General features: G+C 44.2%; 1 protein-coding gene across 1 annotated transcript in view; it reads right to left on the reverse strand.

Moving 5' to 3' along the window:
• LOC126106410 (UDP-glucosyltransferase 2-like) overlaps positions 1–17,309 on the reverse strand; it is a 47,845-nt gene that overhangs the window by 19,131 nt on the left and 11,405 nt on the right. The window contains exons 2-3 of the mRNA XM_049912687.1: positions 14,055–14,901; positions 8,476–8,698 (exon numbers count right to left, since the gene is read on the reverse strand). Coding sequence (XP_049768644.1) covers positions 8,476–8,698; positions 14,055–14,900 — 1,069 coding nt within the window. The 5' untranslated portion in view covers position 14,901. The remainder of the gene's footprint in view (positions 1–8,475; positions 8,699–14,054; positions 14,902–17,309) is intronic.

Here is a 17,309-nt window from a genome sequence, read left to right on the forward strand (position 1 = left end):
CGGGACATTCCATTTCGGAAATTGTTACGGAAATCATTATTCCGAGATCCACAGCGTCGAGAGTGTGACGAGAATACCTGATCTTAGGCATTACCTCTCACGATGAAAAACGCGGTGACCGACTTACTTGACTTAATTCCTTTGGCCCTTATGGGGGCATAGGGCATCCAGGAGAGCTCGCCATCCGTCTCTGTCTTCTGCCCAGGTCTTGCCAATTCTTTTTGATTCCCCTTCCAATGTCCTCTTCCATGTGCCCCTTGGTCTTCCTCTCTTCCTTGTTCCCTGGGGATTCCATTCCAATGCTTTTTTCTCGATGGCTCCATCTGGTTTTCTTAAGGTGTGCTCCAACCACCCCCACTTTCTCTCTCGTATCTGGTCTTCTATTGGTATCTGGTTTGTTATTCGCCAGAGCTCCTCATTACCTATTTTTTCTGGCCACCAGATATTCATAATGCGTCGAAGACATCTATTTATGAAGCTTTGTAACTGGGATGTTATCTTTGTATCCATTTTCCAGCTTTCACTGGCGTACAGAAGGACAGCCTTCACATTTGTATTAAAAATACGGATTTTTGTTTTGTACGTGATATTTCTATTTTTCCATATTGGATACAATTGTATGAAGGCAGCATTTGTCTTTTTAATGCGGTTTTTCACGTCTTCTCCAGCTCCACCATCTTCCGCCACTATACTACCCAGATACAGGAATGAGTTGACAGTCTCCACCCGCTGCTCACCTATTAACAATGGTACCTGCATGTTCCCTGAATTTACTCTCATTTCCTTTGTTTTGCCCGTATTTATCTTGAGGCTAGCAGTCTCTGCTTCTTCTTTCAGCAAGTTTAATTTAGCTTGCATATCAGTCAGCCTTGGAGCTAGTAAAACTATGTCGTCTGCTAAATCCAAATCCTCCAGACGTTCGTGGATCCCCCACTGGATTCCTCGTCTCCTGCCTGCTGTGACTCTTCTCATAACAGAGTCTAGAACGATTAGAAAAAGTGTTGGTGACAAAATGCAACCCTGCCGGACTCCAGTTGTTACTTTTATGGGCTCTGTCATATTTCCCTTGTGGAGTATGCAGCATTTGTAGCCATCATATAGATCTTTGATGATGTTTAAGATCTTCTGTGGTATGCCATACTTCCGCAATACCTGCCAGAGCACTTTATGTTTCACTGAATCTAAGGCCTTTTGAAAATCAATGAATGACAGGTACATGGTTGCTTGGAATTCTTTGCTTTGCTCTAAAATGATCCTAAGAGTGTTAATAAGATCAACACAACTGCGTTGTGCCCTAAAACCGGCCTGTTCTTTACGCAGTCGCTTTTCAAGGGATTCTTTAATTCTGTTTAAAATAATTCTGGCGAGGACCTTATACTGGGCACTGACAACAATGTAATACCACGCCAGTTGTTACAGTCTGACAAATTTCCCTTTTTTGGGAGCTTTACCACCAAACCATTTTTCCACTCCTTTGGAGATTTCTCTTCAAGCCAAATATGCTTCAGCAAAGGATGGAGCATTTTAACAGTACTTTCCATATCAGCTTTTAAGAGCTCCGGTGCTATGTTGTCTAGGCCTGGAGCCTTTGTATTTTTTAGTGTTTTCAAGGCAATCCTAATTTCGTCCATTGAGGGGCACTGCAAATTTATATCTTGATCTTCTTCGACTTCCTCTGGAACATCTCTTACTTGTTCCTCTTGGTTGTCTTCACAATTTAACAGTTCCCTGAAGTGCTCCTGCCATCTCTCTAGCTGTGCCTGTTGAGTTGCAAGAATCACCCCATCCTTGTTCTTAATTGGTCCTTCATGTCTGAAGTTCTTCATTGACAACTGTTTGGTAATACTGTAGAGCTCTTTCATATTTCCTTGTCTTACTGCCTCTTCTGCTAATTTTGCTTGCTCATCTATCCATTTCCATTTATCTCGACGTAGCAATGTTTTCACTTTTTTGTTCGCCTCCATGTATTCTTTATGCGCTTCGCTCTTCTGCGCTATTACAAAAATTTAACTTAAGTTTTAGTTCTTTCCTGTGGCTGATTTCATTCCATGTAGCATCGGAGATCCACCTTCCTTTGATGTGCCTTAAATCCTAAGATTTTTTCTCCCACATCTAAATAACTGTCTTTGATTTTTTGCCAATTCCCTCTTCCATAAAGTTTTCTTCAGAGAGGACCTGGAATCTGTTTTGTACTTCAAGGGCAAATGTTTCTTTGATCTGTTGGTCTCTTAATCTTGCCACACCTATTTTCTTGCACCTGTGATTGAGCTTGGTTCTATTTGCCACTATCTTCAGTCTGAATTCCGCCAAAACTAGGTGGTGGTCACTTCCAACGTCTGCCCCTCTTCTATTTCTGACGTCTAACAGAGAGTGTCGGAACTTGCGGCTTGTGACTATGTGGTCTATTTGATTTTCGGTAACGTGGTCTGGAGAAACCCACATTATCTTATGGCAGTTACGATGTGGTAACAATATGCCTCCAATGACTAGGTCATGTTCAGCGCATGTATCTATCAACATTTCACCATTTACATTCCTGATCCCCATTCCATGCACGCCCATGATATGTTCAAGCCCATCATTTTTTGAACCAACTTTTGCGTTCAAGTCACCCATTAAAATTTTTATGTCCCTAGAATTTGTTTGTCTAAGGACTCCGTTAAGCTCTGTATAAAATGCATCTTTTAATTCTCCTTTAGCTATTTCAGTAGGTGCATAGCATTGAATTACAGTGACATATCGCACATTTGTTTTAAAGCGTGCGGTTATTATCCGTTCTGAGACTGGTTTCCACTCCAGTAAGCTCTTCTTGCTGCTTTTAGATAGTAGGAGCCCTACACCGTTCCTATGCATTGCGTCCTCACCTGTCTGACCCGCATACAGCAACACTTCACCATTGTGTGTTTGGAATTTCCCAGATTCTGGCCACCTTACTTCACTTAGTCCCAATATATCTAGTCGATAGTTCATCTCTTTTTCAACCTGCCGACGGCCTTCCCTAAACGACCGAGGGTTGTGGCATTTGCGTAAGTTGTCAGTGCTAATAGACAAGCAACGCTGCATGAAATAACCGCAGCAATTAACGTGGCACGTACGATGAACGTAGCCGTTAGGACAGCGCTGCAAAATGTGCCGTTAATGAGCTATGGTAACAGACGATCAAAACAAGTGCTTTCGCTAACAGCACGAAATCGCCTCCAGCACCTCTTCTGGGCTTGTAACCTTTTCAGTTTGTCCCTAGACGACTGGAAAACCATGGTCTGGTCAAATGAGTACCGATTTCACTTGGTAAGAGCTGATGGTAGGCTTCGATTATGGTGCAGACCCCATGAAGCCATTGATCAGGTATGTCAACAAGTCACTGTCAGGCTGCTGGTGGCTCCATAATAGTGTGGGCTGTGTTTACATGGAACAGACTGGGTCCTCTGGTCGAACTGCAAGTGATTATGTTCGGCTACTTGGAGACCATTTGCAGTCATTGTTGCACTTCCTGTTCGCAAACCACGATGGAATTTTTACGGATGACAATGCGCCATGTCTCCAGGTCACAACTGTTCATGACTGGTTTGAAGAACATTCTGAACAATTCGAGCTTATGTTATTGCTGTCCTTATCGCCCAACATGAATCCAGTCGAACGTCTATGGGACATATCCGAGAGGATATGCTGTAGTATACAGAGAAGTTGCAGCATTAGGAAATTGCAGCGAAATGCAAGAAGATCTGCAGCGGATAGGCACTTCGTGCAGGGAGTGGCAACTGACCCTTAACATAGACATGTGTTGCGAATACATAGAAAGAAGGATCCTTCATTGTACGATTATATGATGGCGGAGCAAACACTGGTAGCAGTTACTTCTGTAAAATATCTGGGAGTATGCGTATGGAACGATTTGAATTGGAATGATAATATAAAATTAATTGTTGGTAAGGAGGGTACCAGGTTGAGATTCATTGGGAGAGTCCTTAGAAAATGTAGTCCATCAACAAAGGAGGTGGCTTACAAAACACTCGTTCGACCTATACAGGGCTATTACAAATGACTGAAGCGATTTCATAAATTCACTGTAGCTCCATTGATTGACATATGGTCACGACACACAACAGATACGTAGAAAAACTCATAAAGTTTTGTTCGGCTGAAGCCGCACTTCAGGTTTCTGCCGTCAGAGCGCTCGAGAGCGCAGAGACAAAATGGCGACAGGAGCCGAGAAAGCGTATGTCGTGCTTGAAATGCACTCACATCAGTCAGTCATAACAGTGCAACGACACTTCAGGACGAAGTTCAACAAAGATCCACCAACTGCTAACTCCATTCGGCGATGGTATGCGCAGTTTAAAGCTTCTGGACGCCTCTGTAAGGGGAAATCAACGGGTCGGCCTGCATTGAGCGAAGAAACGATTGAACGCGTGCAGGCAAGGTTCACGCGTAGCCCGCGGAAAATTGGCTCATGCCAGAACTGGAGACCGACAGCGCCGACTTCACCTGTCAACAGGATGGTGCTCCACCGCACTTCCATCATGATGTTCGGCATTTCTTAAACAGGAGATTGGAAAACCGATGGATCGGTCGTGGTGGAGATCATGATCAGCAATTCGTGTCATGGCCTCCACGCTTTCCCGACTTAACCCCATGCGATTTCTTGCTGTGGGGTTATGTGAAAGATTCAGTGTTTAAACCTCCTCTACCAAGAAACGTGCCAGAACTGCGAGCTTGCATCAACGATGCTTTCGAACTCATTGATGAGGACATGCTGCGCCGAGTGTGGGAGGAACTTGATTATCGGCTTGATGTCTGCCGAATCACTAAAGGGGCACATATCGAACATTTGTGAATGCCTAAAAAAACTTTTTGAGTTTTTGTATGTGTGTGCAAAGCATTGTGAAAATATCTCAAATAATAAAGTTATTGTAGAGCTGTGAAATCGCTTCAATCATTTGTAATAACCCTGTACTTGAGTATTGCTCTTCAGTGTGGGATCCGTACCAGCTCAGGTTGACAGAGGAAATAGAGAAGATCCAAAGAAGAGCGGCGCGTTTCGTCATAGGGTTATTCGGTAAGCGTGATAGCGTTACGGAGATGTTTAGCAAACTCAAGTGGCAGACTCTGCAAGAGAGGCCCTCTGCATCGCGGTATAGCTTGCTGTCCAGGTTTCGAGAGGGTGCGTTTCTGGATGAGGTATCGAATATATTGCTTCCCTCTACTTATACCTCCTGAGGAGATCACGAATGTAAAATTAGAGAGATTCGAGCGCGCACGGAGGCTTTCCGGCAGTCGTTCTTCCCGCGAACCATACGCGACTGGAACGGGAAAGGGAGGTAATGACAGTGACACGTAAAGTGCCGTCCGCCACACACCGTTGGGTGGCTTCCGGAGTATAAATGTAGATCTAGATGTAGAGGTCAATTCGCGCACAAAACCCTACACTGGCGACACTTCCGAAATAACGGACGGTTGTAGGGGCAGCATGGCTCACTATTTCTGCTGGAGTCTTCCAACGGCTTGTTGAGTCCATGTCACGTCGAGTTGCAGTGAGGTTAGACACGATATTAGGATGTATCACGTGTCTTTCGTCATGTGTACATTTCCACTGGTGGCCCCATGAAATACGTGTTGATTAGTACACTTTTAGTGCTGACTCTGTCTTCACGTTACAACCAAAAAATCTGCAAATATCAACAGAGAAAATCTGCGTGAAGACTCCTCGGAGAGGCACTCGCGGTATTCGATGGTAAGTCAATTAGTATGCGCAATTTAGTTAGATTTTTGTTCATGTTGGTAGTACTGTCGTTTTACGTTGATGACGCATGCTTTGTATATTTGTTGTTATATCTTTGCAATTTTCAAGCTGCTAGGTTAGTTTCGTGATCGCTGCCGTGCTCTTAATCATGGCTGCTCCGCTGTCTATTTGCACCAAAGGAGAGCAACGTTCAGTGATCCATTTTTTTTTTTTTCGGAAGGCGTATCAGGGGCCGAAATTCATCGAAGACTTTCGGTACAGCACGGGAACAGTCTTTTGCCTCAACGGAGTGTCTAGGAATGGATTGAAAAATTCCGAAATGGTCGCACAAGTGTAACGCACGATGAAGGAACCGGACGACCGTTTACCGTCACAAATGAAGAAACTATTGAGCGTTCTCGTGAAATGACTCTCTTAAACAGACGATTAACTATTGACGAAGTGGCACATCGTCTGCAAATTAGTCACGGTTCTGCCTACGAAAGCATCCACAACAGACTTGGGTGTCATAAAGGGTGTGCAAGATGGGTCCCAAAGCAACTCACACAGTTGCATAAACAATCGCGCCTGGACATCTGTAAAAAACGTTTGGATCGCTATGGTAACGAAGGGGACAACTTCTTAGACAGGGTAATTACTGGTGACGAAACATGGAGCCATCATTACGAGACGGAGAGCAAACGGCAGAGTATGGAATGGAAAAATCCAAATTCGCCGTGCAAGAAAAAGTTCAAGACCCAACCGTCCGCAGGAAAACTGATCCTTACGGTTTTTTGGGACGCACAAGGTGCAGTACTGGAACATTATGGGGAAGGGGGCGAAACAATAAACAGTGTACGTTACAGTGAGATGCTTACTGCGAGGTTATAGCCTGCAATTCGAAGCAAAAGCCAAGGATTGCTTTCAAAAGATGTTGTGTTGTTGAACGACAATGCGCATCCGTATACTGCTGCCCACACTGCTTAAACGCTCCAGAAACTCAAATTTCAAGTACTGGACTATCTTCCATATAGTCCCAGTCTTGCCCCTTCTGACTATCACTTGTTTGGTCCACTCAAACAGGCATTAAGAGGGCCGTCGATTTGCCTCGGACGAAGCAGTGAAAGAAACGGTGCATTCCTGGCTCACAGCTCAACGGAGAAACTTCCTTTATGAGGGCATCAGGAAGCTTGTACAACGATGGACCAAGTGCGTTGAAACGCAAGGAGACTATGTCGAAAACTGATGCTCTTGTAAGTTTCCTATTTCATTACAATAAAATTGTATAACTACTGGTCATTAAAATTGGTACACCAAGAAGAAATGCAGATGATAAACGGATATTCATTGGACAAATATACTATACTAGAACTGACATGTGATTACATTTTCACGCAATTTGGGTGCATAGATCCTGAGAAATCAGTACACAGAACAACCACCTCTGGATGTAATAACAGCCTTGATACGCCTTGTCATGGATGGCGGGAACAGGTACAGCTGCCCATGCAGCTTCAACACGACACCACAGTTCATCAGGAGTAGTGACTCGCGTATTGTGACGAGCCAGTTGCTCGGCCACCATTGACCAGACGTTTTCAATTGGTGAGAGATCTGGAGAATGTACTGGCCAGGACAGCAGTCGAACATTTTCTGTATCCAGAAAGGCCTGTACAGGACCTGCAACATGCGGTCGTGCATTATCCTGCTGAAATGTAGGGTTTCGCAGGGATCGAATGAAGGGTAGAGCCACGGGTCGTAACACATCTGAAATGTAACGTCCACTGTTCAAAGTGACGTCAATGCGAACAAGAGGTGACCGAGACGTGTAACCAGTGGCACCCCATACCATCACGCCGGGTGATACGCCAGTATGGCGATGACGAATACACGCTTCCAATGTGCGTTCACCGCGATGTCGCCAAACACGCATGCGACAATCATGAGGCTGTAAACAGAACTTGGATTCATCCGAAAAAATGACGTTTTGCTATTCGTGCACCCAGGATCGTCGTTGAGTACACCATCGCAAGCGCTCCTGTCTGTGATGCAGCGTCAAGGGTAACCGCAGCCATTCTCTCCGAGGTGGTAGTCCATGCTGCTGCAAACGTCGTCTAACTGTTCGTGCAGATGATGGTTGTTGTCTTGCAAACGACCCAATCTGTTGATTGAGGGAACGAGACATGGCTGCACGATCCGTTACAGCCATGCGGATAAGATGCCTGTCATCTCGACTGCTAGTGATACGAGGCCGTTGGGATCCAGCACGGCGTTCCGTATTACCCTCCAGAACTCACCGATTCCGTATTCTGCTAACAGTCATTGGATCTCGACCAACGCGAGCAGCAATGTCGCGATACGATAAACCGCAATCGCGATAGGCTACAATCCGATCTTTATGAAAGTCGGAAACGTGATGGTACGCATTTCTCTTCCTTACACGAGGCATCACAACAACGTTTGACCAGGCAACGCCGGGCAACTGCTGTTTGTGTATGAGAAATCGGTTGGAAACTTTCCTCATGTCATCACGTTGTAGGTGTCGCCACCGGTGCCAACCTTGTGTGAATGCTCTGAAAAGTTAATCATTTGCATATCACAGCATCTTCTTCCTGTCTGTTGAATTCGCGTCTGTAGCACGTCATCTTCGTGGTGTAGCAATTTTAATGGCCAGTAGTGTAATAAGTGGCTTACCCTCATATATTGACATTACTTCCTCAAGGAAAAAAAATCAAAATTTTAAATTGTTAACTTACCCAGGACATCGTTCTGCGGAATCCACTTCATGATCTTGACGTTTGCCGGCTTCCCCGGCAAATCTTCAGCCTCGAACTTCCAGAGGACCTTGTAGGGCAGCTCTGCAAAGGCTTCGAGGAAGGCCCTCCGCTGGTAGTCCTTGAGCATGTCGCTGCGGATGTTGGTGCCCAGGTTCATGTAGATGACGCCTTCCGTCGCCGCGTCGAGGAACTGCTTTATCTCCTTCAAAAGAGTCGCAAGGACGTTCGGTTACTTTCACTGCTAAGCAAGTTATTCCTCCAAATGTGCACCCAGCTTAACGAACCACACAAAATTATTTTATTGGGTAAATTCGGTCTTCAGTCACAGTATTCTTACTTTCTGATTATTGTCCAACGCGTTTCAGATCCACAACTCCAGTTTCAAGGACTGTACAAACACAATGGGAGTTACATGTCCTTTAGTTTTCCATTTATCAGGAGCAGAACGACAGAGTTATTAGACTTAACGAAAAGACATTCTCACTCGGTACTAATGAGAGAAATGGTAGAGAAATAGGTGAAATCAAGTATTGTAACGTGATACATGTGTTTGGTGACCACATGGCATTCCAACTACCCTGGTCTCTTTCTCTCTTTCCTTTCCCTCTCTAACTCTGTCTCTGTCTCTGTCTCTCTGTCTCTGTCTCTCTCTCTCTCTCTCTCTCTCTCTCTCTCTTTACATCCTTCCACCCTCTCTCTCGCTCCCACAGTCACTTTGCAGGCGGTTTCAATTCATCTGTACGCGTAATTTGTTTGGATTACTAGAATAGTATGACGTTATTCCTATCTTACGAGAGTAACAAATATAAATTACACACTTGACACTAGAACCAGTAAACTGTAAAGACTATTTTGAGCCACTCTGTATGTTAGTAAGCATGTCAAATCTCGTGTTGAATACGTAATAATGTAAAACTAAAATAGTTAAATGTCGCTCCTCCAAACTAATATTTTAATTTTTTATTTTCTTTTGTCACTCTGCGTAACCGGAAATAAAAAGAAATTCAATGCTCCATAACAGAACTGGACAATAGATGAAGTATGCATAATTTTTATCATGTAGTTCTGTCATAAATATGCTAATTCGTTCAAAATGTAGAAGTATTTTACCAAAGCAAAAGACGAAGTAGCGTAACGTAGGTAATATGTTACTAGACTTTAGCACTTTCATTTCTCTAGCACTTCTCTCATTAATCGCACCTGACACAATTTTCTCGTTAAATGTGGCAACTGTGTCGTTCTGTTACTGTTAGGTTAAAAAGCTGAAGGAGGCGTAACGCCCTTTACGCCAATACAGTCCTTGAAAATGGAGGTCCAACTCCGAAACGCGTTGGACGGTATTTAAAAAATAAAAATATTATGACTGGGGACGGAATTCTATTATTAAAATATAAACCCGTAACCTAGAAGTTACCGTTACAGGCAGCCCACAATTTAATGTCTGTTAATAATGTGACAAAATAAATGTTACGAAAAAGAGTAAATACTTTAGTCGCCACAATGCAACGCAATTGAAAAAACAGAAATGGAATGAAGGCGGAGCTTAACGATTCAACGACGACATTGTCATTGACGGAGCACAAGAATGGGAAGGGCAGGGGGCGGGAAAAATTTGGCGATGTCCTTTGTAGAGCAGTCATACCAGTGATTGCGGTAAGCGATATACAGAAACCACAACAAATTTATTCTGGATGGCCAGATGAAGGCTTGAACTCTTGCTAGACACGCTTGGAAGTCTTACACTATGTAATCAAAAGTATCCGGTCACCTGGCTGAAAATGACTTACAAGTTCGTGGCGCCCTCCATCGGTAATGCTGGAATTCAACGAGGTGTTGGCCCACTCTTAGCCTTGATGACACCTTCCCCTCTCGCAGGCATACATTCAATCAGGTGCTTGAAGTTTTTCTTGGGGAATGGCAGCCCATTCTTCACGGAGTGCTGCACTGAGGAGAGGTATCGATGTCGGTCGGTAAGGCCTGGCACGAAGTCGGCGTTCCAAAACATCCCAAAGGTGTTCTATAGGATTCAGCCCAAGGCTCTGTGCAGGCCAGTCCATTACAGTGATGTTATTCCATGTAACCACTCCGCCACAGGCTGTGAATTATTAACAGGCGCTCGATCGTGTTGAAAGAAGCAATCGCCATCCCCGAATTGCTCTTCAACAGTGGGAAGCAAGAAGGTGCTTTAAACATCAATGTACGCCTGTGCATGATCGTGCCACGCAAAACAACAAGGGATGCAAGCCCCATCTATGAAAAACACCACCACACCGTAACACCACCGCCTCCGAATTTTACTGTTGGCACTACACACGCTGGCATGTGACATTCACCGGGCATTCGCCGTACCCACACCCTGCCATCGCATCGCCACATTGTGTACCGTGATTTGCCACTCCACACAACGTTTTTCCACTGTTCAACCGCTCCTTACACCAAGCGAGGCGTCTGGCATTTACCGGCCTGATGTGTGGCTTATGAGCAGCCGCTCGACCATGAAATCCAAGTTTTCTCACCGCCCGCCTAACTGTCGTAGTACTTGCAGTGGATCCTAATGCAGTTTGGAATTCCTGTGTGATGGTCTGGATAGATGTCTGCCTATTACACGTTACGAGCCTCTTCAGCTGTCGGCGGTCTCTGTCAGTCAACAGACGTGGTCGGGCTGTACGCTTTTGTGCTGTACGTGTCCCTGCACGTTTCCACTTCACTATCACATCGGAAACTGTGGACCTAGGGATGTGTAGGAGTGTGGAAGTGACACCCAATCGCCTTACCACGTTCGAACTCCGTGAGTTCCGCGAAGCGCCCCATTCTGCTCTCTCACAATGTCTAATGACTACTGAGGTCGCTGATATGGAGTTCCTGACAGCAGGTGGCAGCACAATGCACCTAATATGAAAAATGTATGTTTTTGGGGGTGTCCGGATACTTTTGATCACATAGTGTCCGTTTTAAACACCTCTAACACTAGCAAAAGAGGAAAGGGCAAAGAGAGAGAAAATGATGAGAAAAATCCGCCACAAGCCGGGATTGTGTTTGTCTGTTGGTATCGGGCTTGCAACAGCAGTAACTACATTTCTTCGCCTTACGATTTTCCATTGGATCGATTTCAGGAATACTTGGTTGGTACGTTTATCACTTAAACGCCTGGAAAGAAGCATCATTTGGATAAGAACCACCAACCTCTCATAGGGGCTGGCGACGTAGAAGCGCGAGTCACTGATGAACCGAACAATTTCAACCAAATTTTGCATACATGTGATTCATTACTTGTATTTTTGTGTTATTACAACTATACCTGTAAACATACTACGTGAGGGATACACTAGTTTTACACGGAGAATTAAGGTATACTTAGTCATGATTATCACATTTAAATGTGAAAATCGGTCAGTTTTTTAGCTTCTATGGTATTTATCTTAGTGAACATAGGGGCTTGAGTGAAAGGATTACATACTTATTAGGACAATAGATTTTCTAAAATGCGGAGGAAGAAATGGAAAAAAATGTATGTGGTCAAAATTAGCATGGATTTGGGGATACAGTGACCGCCCTTTTCTTCCACCACTACTGTCAGCTACCGTTCCATTTGCACTGAAAAGAACGCAATGAAACTTTGACCACCCAGAAATAAATACTTCGATCTAAAGTTTTCTTAAGTGTTTTATTGATTCTCATAAAAGAGAAGGTCTAGTACGGTATATAAATACAATGAAATATACTAAGATGGAATACCACACACATAGCTCCAAATTTAGCTGAGCATAATACCTTCAATTTCTTTCATCTTAGACCTAAATCCTCGTTTCAGAACATCCAATGGAGCTAGAATAATGCTGTCTCTTCTTCACTCATCGAGACAATATCTGGCACTTGTGGCCAAACAAACTCCATTCCATGTTTCCGGAGATATTCGGCATTATATGTTGTACCTGAATCACTGCCTGAATTACAACTTGCAATTTGAGCAATACATGAATGGCGTTTGTTTTTCTTAGTTGTGGGCAGATTAAGAATTACAAATGAGACTTGGTTGTTTGTATACCGATGGTTAATTTTTGTATACCTTAGATCCATACTGTCCTTACATCAACGATGTTTATAAATTGTGTATCTGTAATCCTGGGGTAACAATGGCCAATGGTCACAGTAACCCCGAAACGGAGAAATGACGCACACGACCTCAGAAATCGCAATATAGTGGCAGATATATACGTGAGTACTGTACTGCTGTGCGGTCTGGGATCCTTACCAGATAGGATTAACGGAGTATATTGAGAACGTACGAAGAAGAGCAGCACGTTTTGTACTATCGCGAAATAGCGGAGAAACTGTCACTGAGATGATATTGGATTTGGGTTGGCGTTTTCCATTGCGGTGGAATTTTCTCACGTAATTTCAGTCACCAACTTCCCCCTCCGGATCAGGAAATATTTGGACGTAACCTTTATAGGGACGTTCTTAATTGTTTTTCATCCTTCATTGCCACAGTGTTTATCTGTGGCAGTGAAAAATGAAAAGCAGTTAAGAGTATTGGTTAAAAACAGTCTTGGTTGCAATTTTAGTTTTTTATTTTTCAACGACGCGTTTCGCCTTACTTAGGTATCTTCAGGTTATCTTTTCTAGATGGACGCGATAACCTGAAGATGCCCAAATAAGGCAAAACGCGTCGTTGAAAAATAAAAAACTAAAATTGCAACCAAGACTGTTTTTAACCAATACTGTTAAGCACTGGTTTGCCATATGCCACATATGGATTGGAAGAATTTATAAACAGTTAAGTAATCAATTTTAAATAATGCAGCACAATAAATAACGCGGAATGCCAAAAACTGCCAAGTGCAGGTGTGAAGTGGAACCTGTCGACTGCTAGCAAGAGGGGAAGGAGCTGATTATGTAAAGAAACACCAGTAACCACAGAATATGCTTTGTAAATAATGCTTTGTAATCAGATCGCAGTCAGCTCAAGACAACCTATCGTAACAGATATTGTGAAGGTGGCTCGATGAACCCTCTGTCAAGCATTTAAGTGTGATTTGCAGAGTATACATGTAGATGTAGAATACACTGAAAATCGATATTTTATGTAAGGCACGTTAAAAAATTCTAGTTTCCCAGTTTCTTACACTGAATCCTCTGATTTTACGAATTAGATATTTATTCTGAAACACAAAGTATTATTCAAAACTTTACGATTTTGCTTATTGACGAACCCATCCGAATCAAAATGGGCTTCGGCGCTAAACCAAACCATACAGCGCGTACTAATTCCCAATGCCACGCGACGATCCATGCAGTTTTATGAGGTTTTATTTCATGTAATTCAACAGTTGTCACCCGGTATGTTTCCGAGTTATTGCTGTTGCATTGTCTTCGGCCTACACGTTTTTCTGAAGAAGACTGGTTTACTTCCGTCGAGACCATGGTAAAAGGTTGAATAAAACCAACTTTCATTGCAACAGGTGGGCTGCTTTTCATTCGTTTACTGATCTCTAGCCGTTGCTGAAGCGCAGCCGCATTCGAAATATTTAAGTAAAATATCTTAGGTTTTTCTTTACCTTAGGCAGTGGCTTCGGTGGTTCCACTTGCAATCCACCAATCTCTATAATGGCCGGCACCAGAGGCTTCGGGTAGTCGAAGCTGAAGTGCGAGTTCACCATCACAAACTGAAAATTCTTCTCTATTTCACTGGGCGGAGGCACAGAGTCGCCAAAGAACTTCCGAGCGATCTCGTCCTGCACTGGCAAGTAGTGGTATTTGCGGTAGAGGCCGACAGCTGTGTCGAACACGAAGTTGTGGACCCTCTGCAGGAACGTCATGTGGTCCGTATGCTGCAAGGTGTAGGTGTTCACGTAGGCCGGGTTCTGGAAGTTCCCCACCAGCTCGTTGGCCCACGGAGGGCTCCCGTAGGCTATGATCCCGATGAGAGGGGGATTTCCGAACTCGTGTACGAATCCCAGGAGGCACTCCTGTATCATCACTTCGGCTATGATCAAGTCGAAGGTTTCGTTTTTGGTGAGCTCCATCAACCGGCGACCGCCTTCGGAGTTGATGGCGTGGTCGCAGCACATCTCGCCCCAGTCGAACAGCTGTTTGGCCAGGTACCAGTGGCTGCGTTCTGCCAGGTCCTCGAACTGCTCTTCCTCCCCCTCCCGCAGGCCCTCGTAGCCCTTCTCGGAGAGGATGAGCCGGTAGTTGGGGACCGTGCTCTTCTCCACGTCTGGGGTGAAGACGGTCACCTGGTGGCCCCTGCGGGCCAGCTCGAGCATGAGGGCGCGGTTGAAGTGGTAGTGGCTGGGCGACGCCGTGCTCATCAGACCCAGGATCTTAGCCGACTCGCACGGCTCCGTGAGTGACACCAGCACCAGCATCAGTGCAGCTACCGAGATGTGGGTCATCTCCATCCTGAAATCATGACATTGCATTAGGGTCATCAACAAATGGCACATGCATGTAGAGAGTAGAGCTATTGTCAACACTGAGGTTCTTCATACATCCATATTTAAATTGGATGATGGTGGGACATGAACTGGTACAATTTTTATTAAAATGAAACTCATCCTGCTGTACTTAAGATTTCATATTTATTTGGCTACTAGTTTCGACGTTGCGTCAACGCCATCTTCAGGCCCATACATTTTGATGATATCAATTGTGTGTGACTTAAAGTCCACGGTGAGACCAATACGTGCTCCACATGGTTGGCGGGCACGGTTTAATTTTTGACTGATATTTATTTATGTATCTTTCTTTTGCTACTGCCTTTATCCCGCATTGTGCGCAGGGTCGGCAGAGTTAAGACGGAATTGGCAAGCTTAATTTAAAGGGGTGGTCGGATGCCCTTACTGCCATAACCCCATAACCCCCAGGATGGAAGTAGTGTACCCTAGCTGTCTGCGTCTAGTGTAAATCGTGAAATAGCGTGAATGTGTTTCAAATGTCTGCGAGTCGTGTAACGGAGGCGGGACGTGGGGACCAGCCAGGTTTTCACCTAGAGGAATGTGGAAAACCGCCTAAAAATCACATCCAGGCTGGCCGGCACACTGGCTGTCGGCGCGCCTACCCGAGTCCAGGATGGGTCAGATGGCTCTGAGCACTATGCGACTTAACTTCTGAGGTCATCAGTCCCCTAGAACTTAGGACTTCTTAAACCTAACTAACCTAAGGACATCACACCCATCCATGCCCGAGGCAGGATGCGAACCTGCGACCATAGCAAACCTGCGACCGAGTCCAGGAAGCAGCGCATTAGAACTCTCAGTTACCCTGGTGGGTTGACATTTATTTTTATGTCTTACATATTGGATGCTACTCTTCCTGTGTGTAAGCTGCTCAAATATTCTAAAACCATAATTAAGTTTAATGTTAACTTGCAATAGCTTTTGGTCTTCATTGTGATTTTGTATCATGGTTGCAGTGGAAGATGCAAATTTTGAGTGTCCTGTTATCTAGAAATGCACATGTCACCTACACCATTCACTTGTGTGTGTCAAATTCTGCAATGTAGATGAACCAGTCACAAAGATGTAATAGTGCCCCAGAAACTGAAATATAGAAAAACGAAGCCCAGAAATAAGATTTACAGATGTTTATGATATCAATTGGCTTTGTAGTTTTGCGAACATTTTTAGTACTAAATATGTAATTAACTACTTCTAAATAGTTGTGTGGTTTCTTTTCCACATTGCAAAAATTTTGCTTCACTTCAGAAAATACATTATAGTGTCTTATATTTTTCGTAATAGCAGTACATCCCTATCGCTATCGCTATCGCTTGCGCCTTTGTCCCGCATTGTGTATGGGGTTGGCGTGGTTAAATCGGATTTGGCATGTTAATGGGAAGGGGTGGCCAGATGCCCTTCCTGCCGCCACCCTGTACCACCCCGGGATGGATTCAGAGTACCGCAGCTGTCTGCATCTAGCGTGAATCATGGAAAAGTGCGGATGTGTTTCAAATGTCTGTGAGTCGTGGAACTGAGGCGGGACGTGGGGACCAACCCGCTATTCACCTAGAGGGATGTGGAAACCGCCTAAATACCACATCCAGGCTGGCCAGCACACCGGCCCTCGTCGTTAATCCGGCGGGCGGATTCGATCTGGGGCCGGCGCGCCTATCCGAGTCCAGGAAGCAGCGTTTTAGCGCTCTCGGCTAACCTGGCGGGCAGCAGTACGTCCCTAGTTACCCCAAAAAATTGATTTCGTAGTTTCTGTTAATCGATGGAGCATTTTAAATTTTTTGATACCTTGCCGATTAGGTTTGAAGTGTCGTCAGTATTTGTGATTATTGTCGCCAAGTCTTTAGCGTTTCTGACAGCACAACAATGTCACTGACAAAGTTTCAATTTCTTCTACTTTACATCGTTCATCAAAAGTTTTAAATGGTTTCCTCATTAGGATTCTACCATTTAAAGTAGATAATGATAAAATGATACATATTTCCAAATGCTAAGATGTAGCACATTTGATAGGTTGTGATGTGTAAATGCTTTCTGCCGACATTATGTTGTAGACTAACACATCAGCATATGTAATATTTATACTGTACATGTGTTATTCTTTCCATTTCTTGTAGAGATCGATGCGATATCGACCAGGTAACTCAGTAGGGGACAAACTAAATTAACAATATCATGAGATCGGTATCACAGTTTGGGATGCATGTTTACAGCTGAACTACGATTTAGGCTAATATAGATATGTTACATCTGTTCCCGACAGCACTTAATGTCGATAGTCATTTGTTACTACCTTGCACGATACTTAAACGTAAGATTTCTCATACAAAGTTCGTCTTGCTATTATCTCATTTGGAA

This window comes from Schistocerca cancellata, chromosome 10 (genome assembly GCF_023864275.1).
Source record: "Schistocerca cancellata isolate TAMUIC-IGC-003103 chromosome 10, iqSchCanc2.1, whole genome shotgun sequence".
Taxonomy (NCBI): Eukaryota; Metazoa; Arthropoda; class Insecta; order Orthoptera; family Acrididae; genus Schistocerca; species Schistocerca cancellata.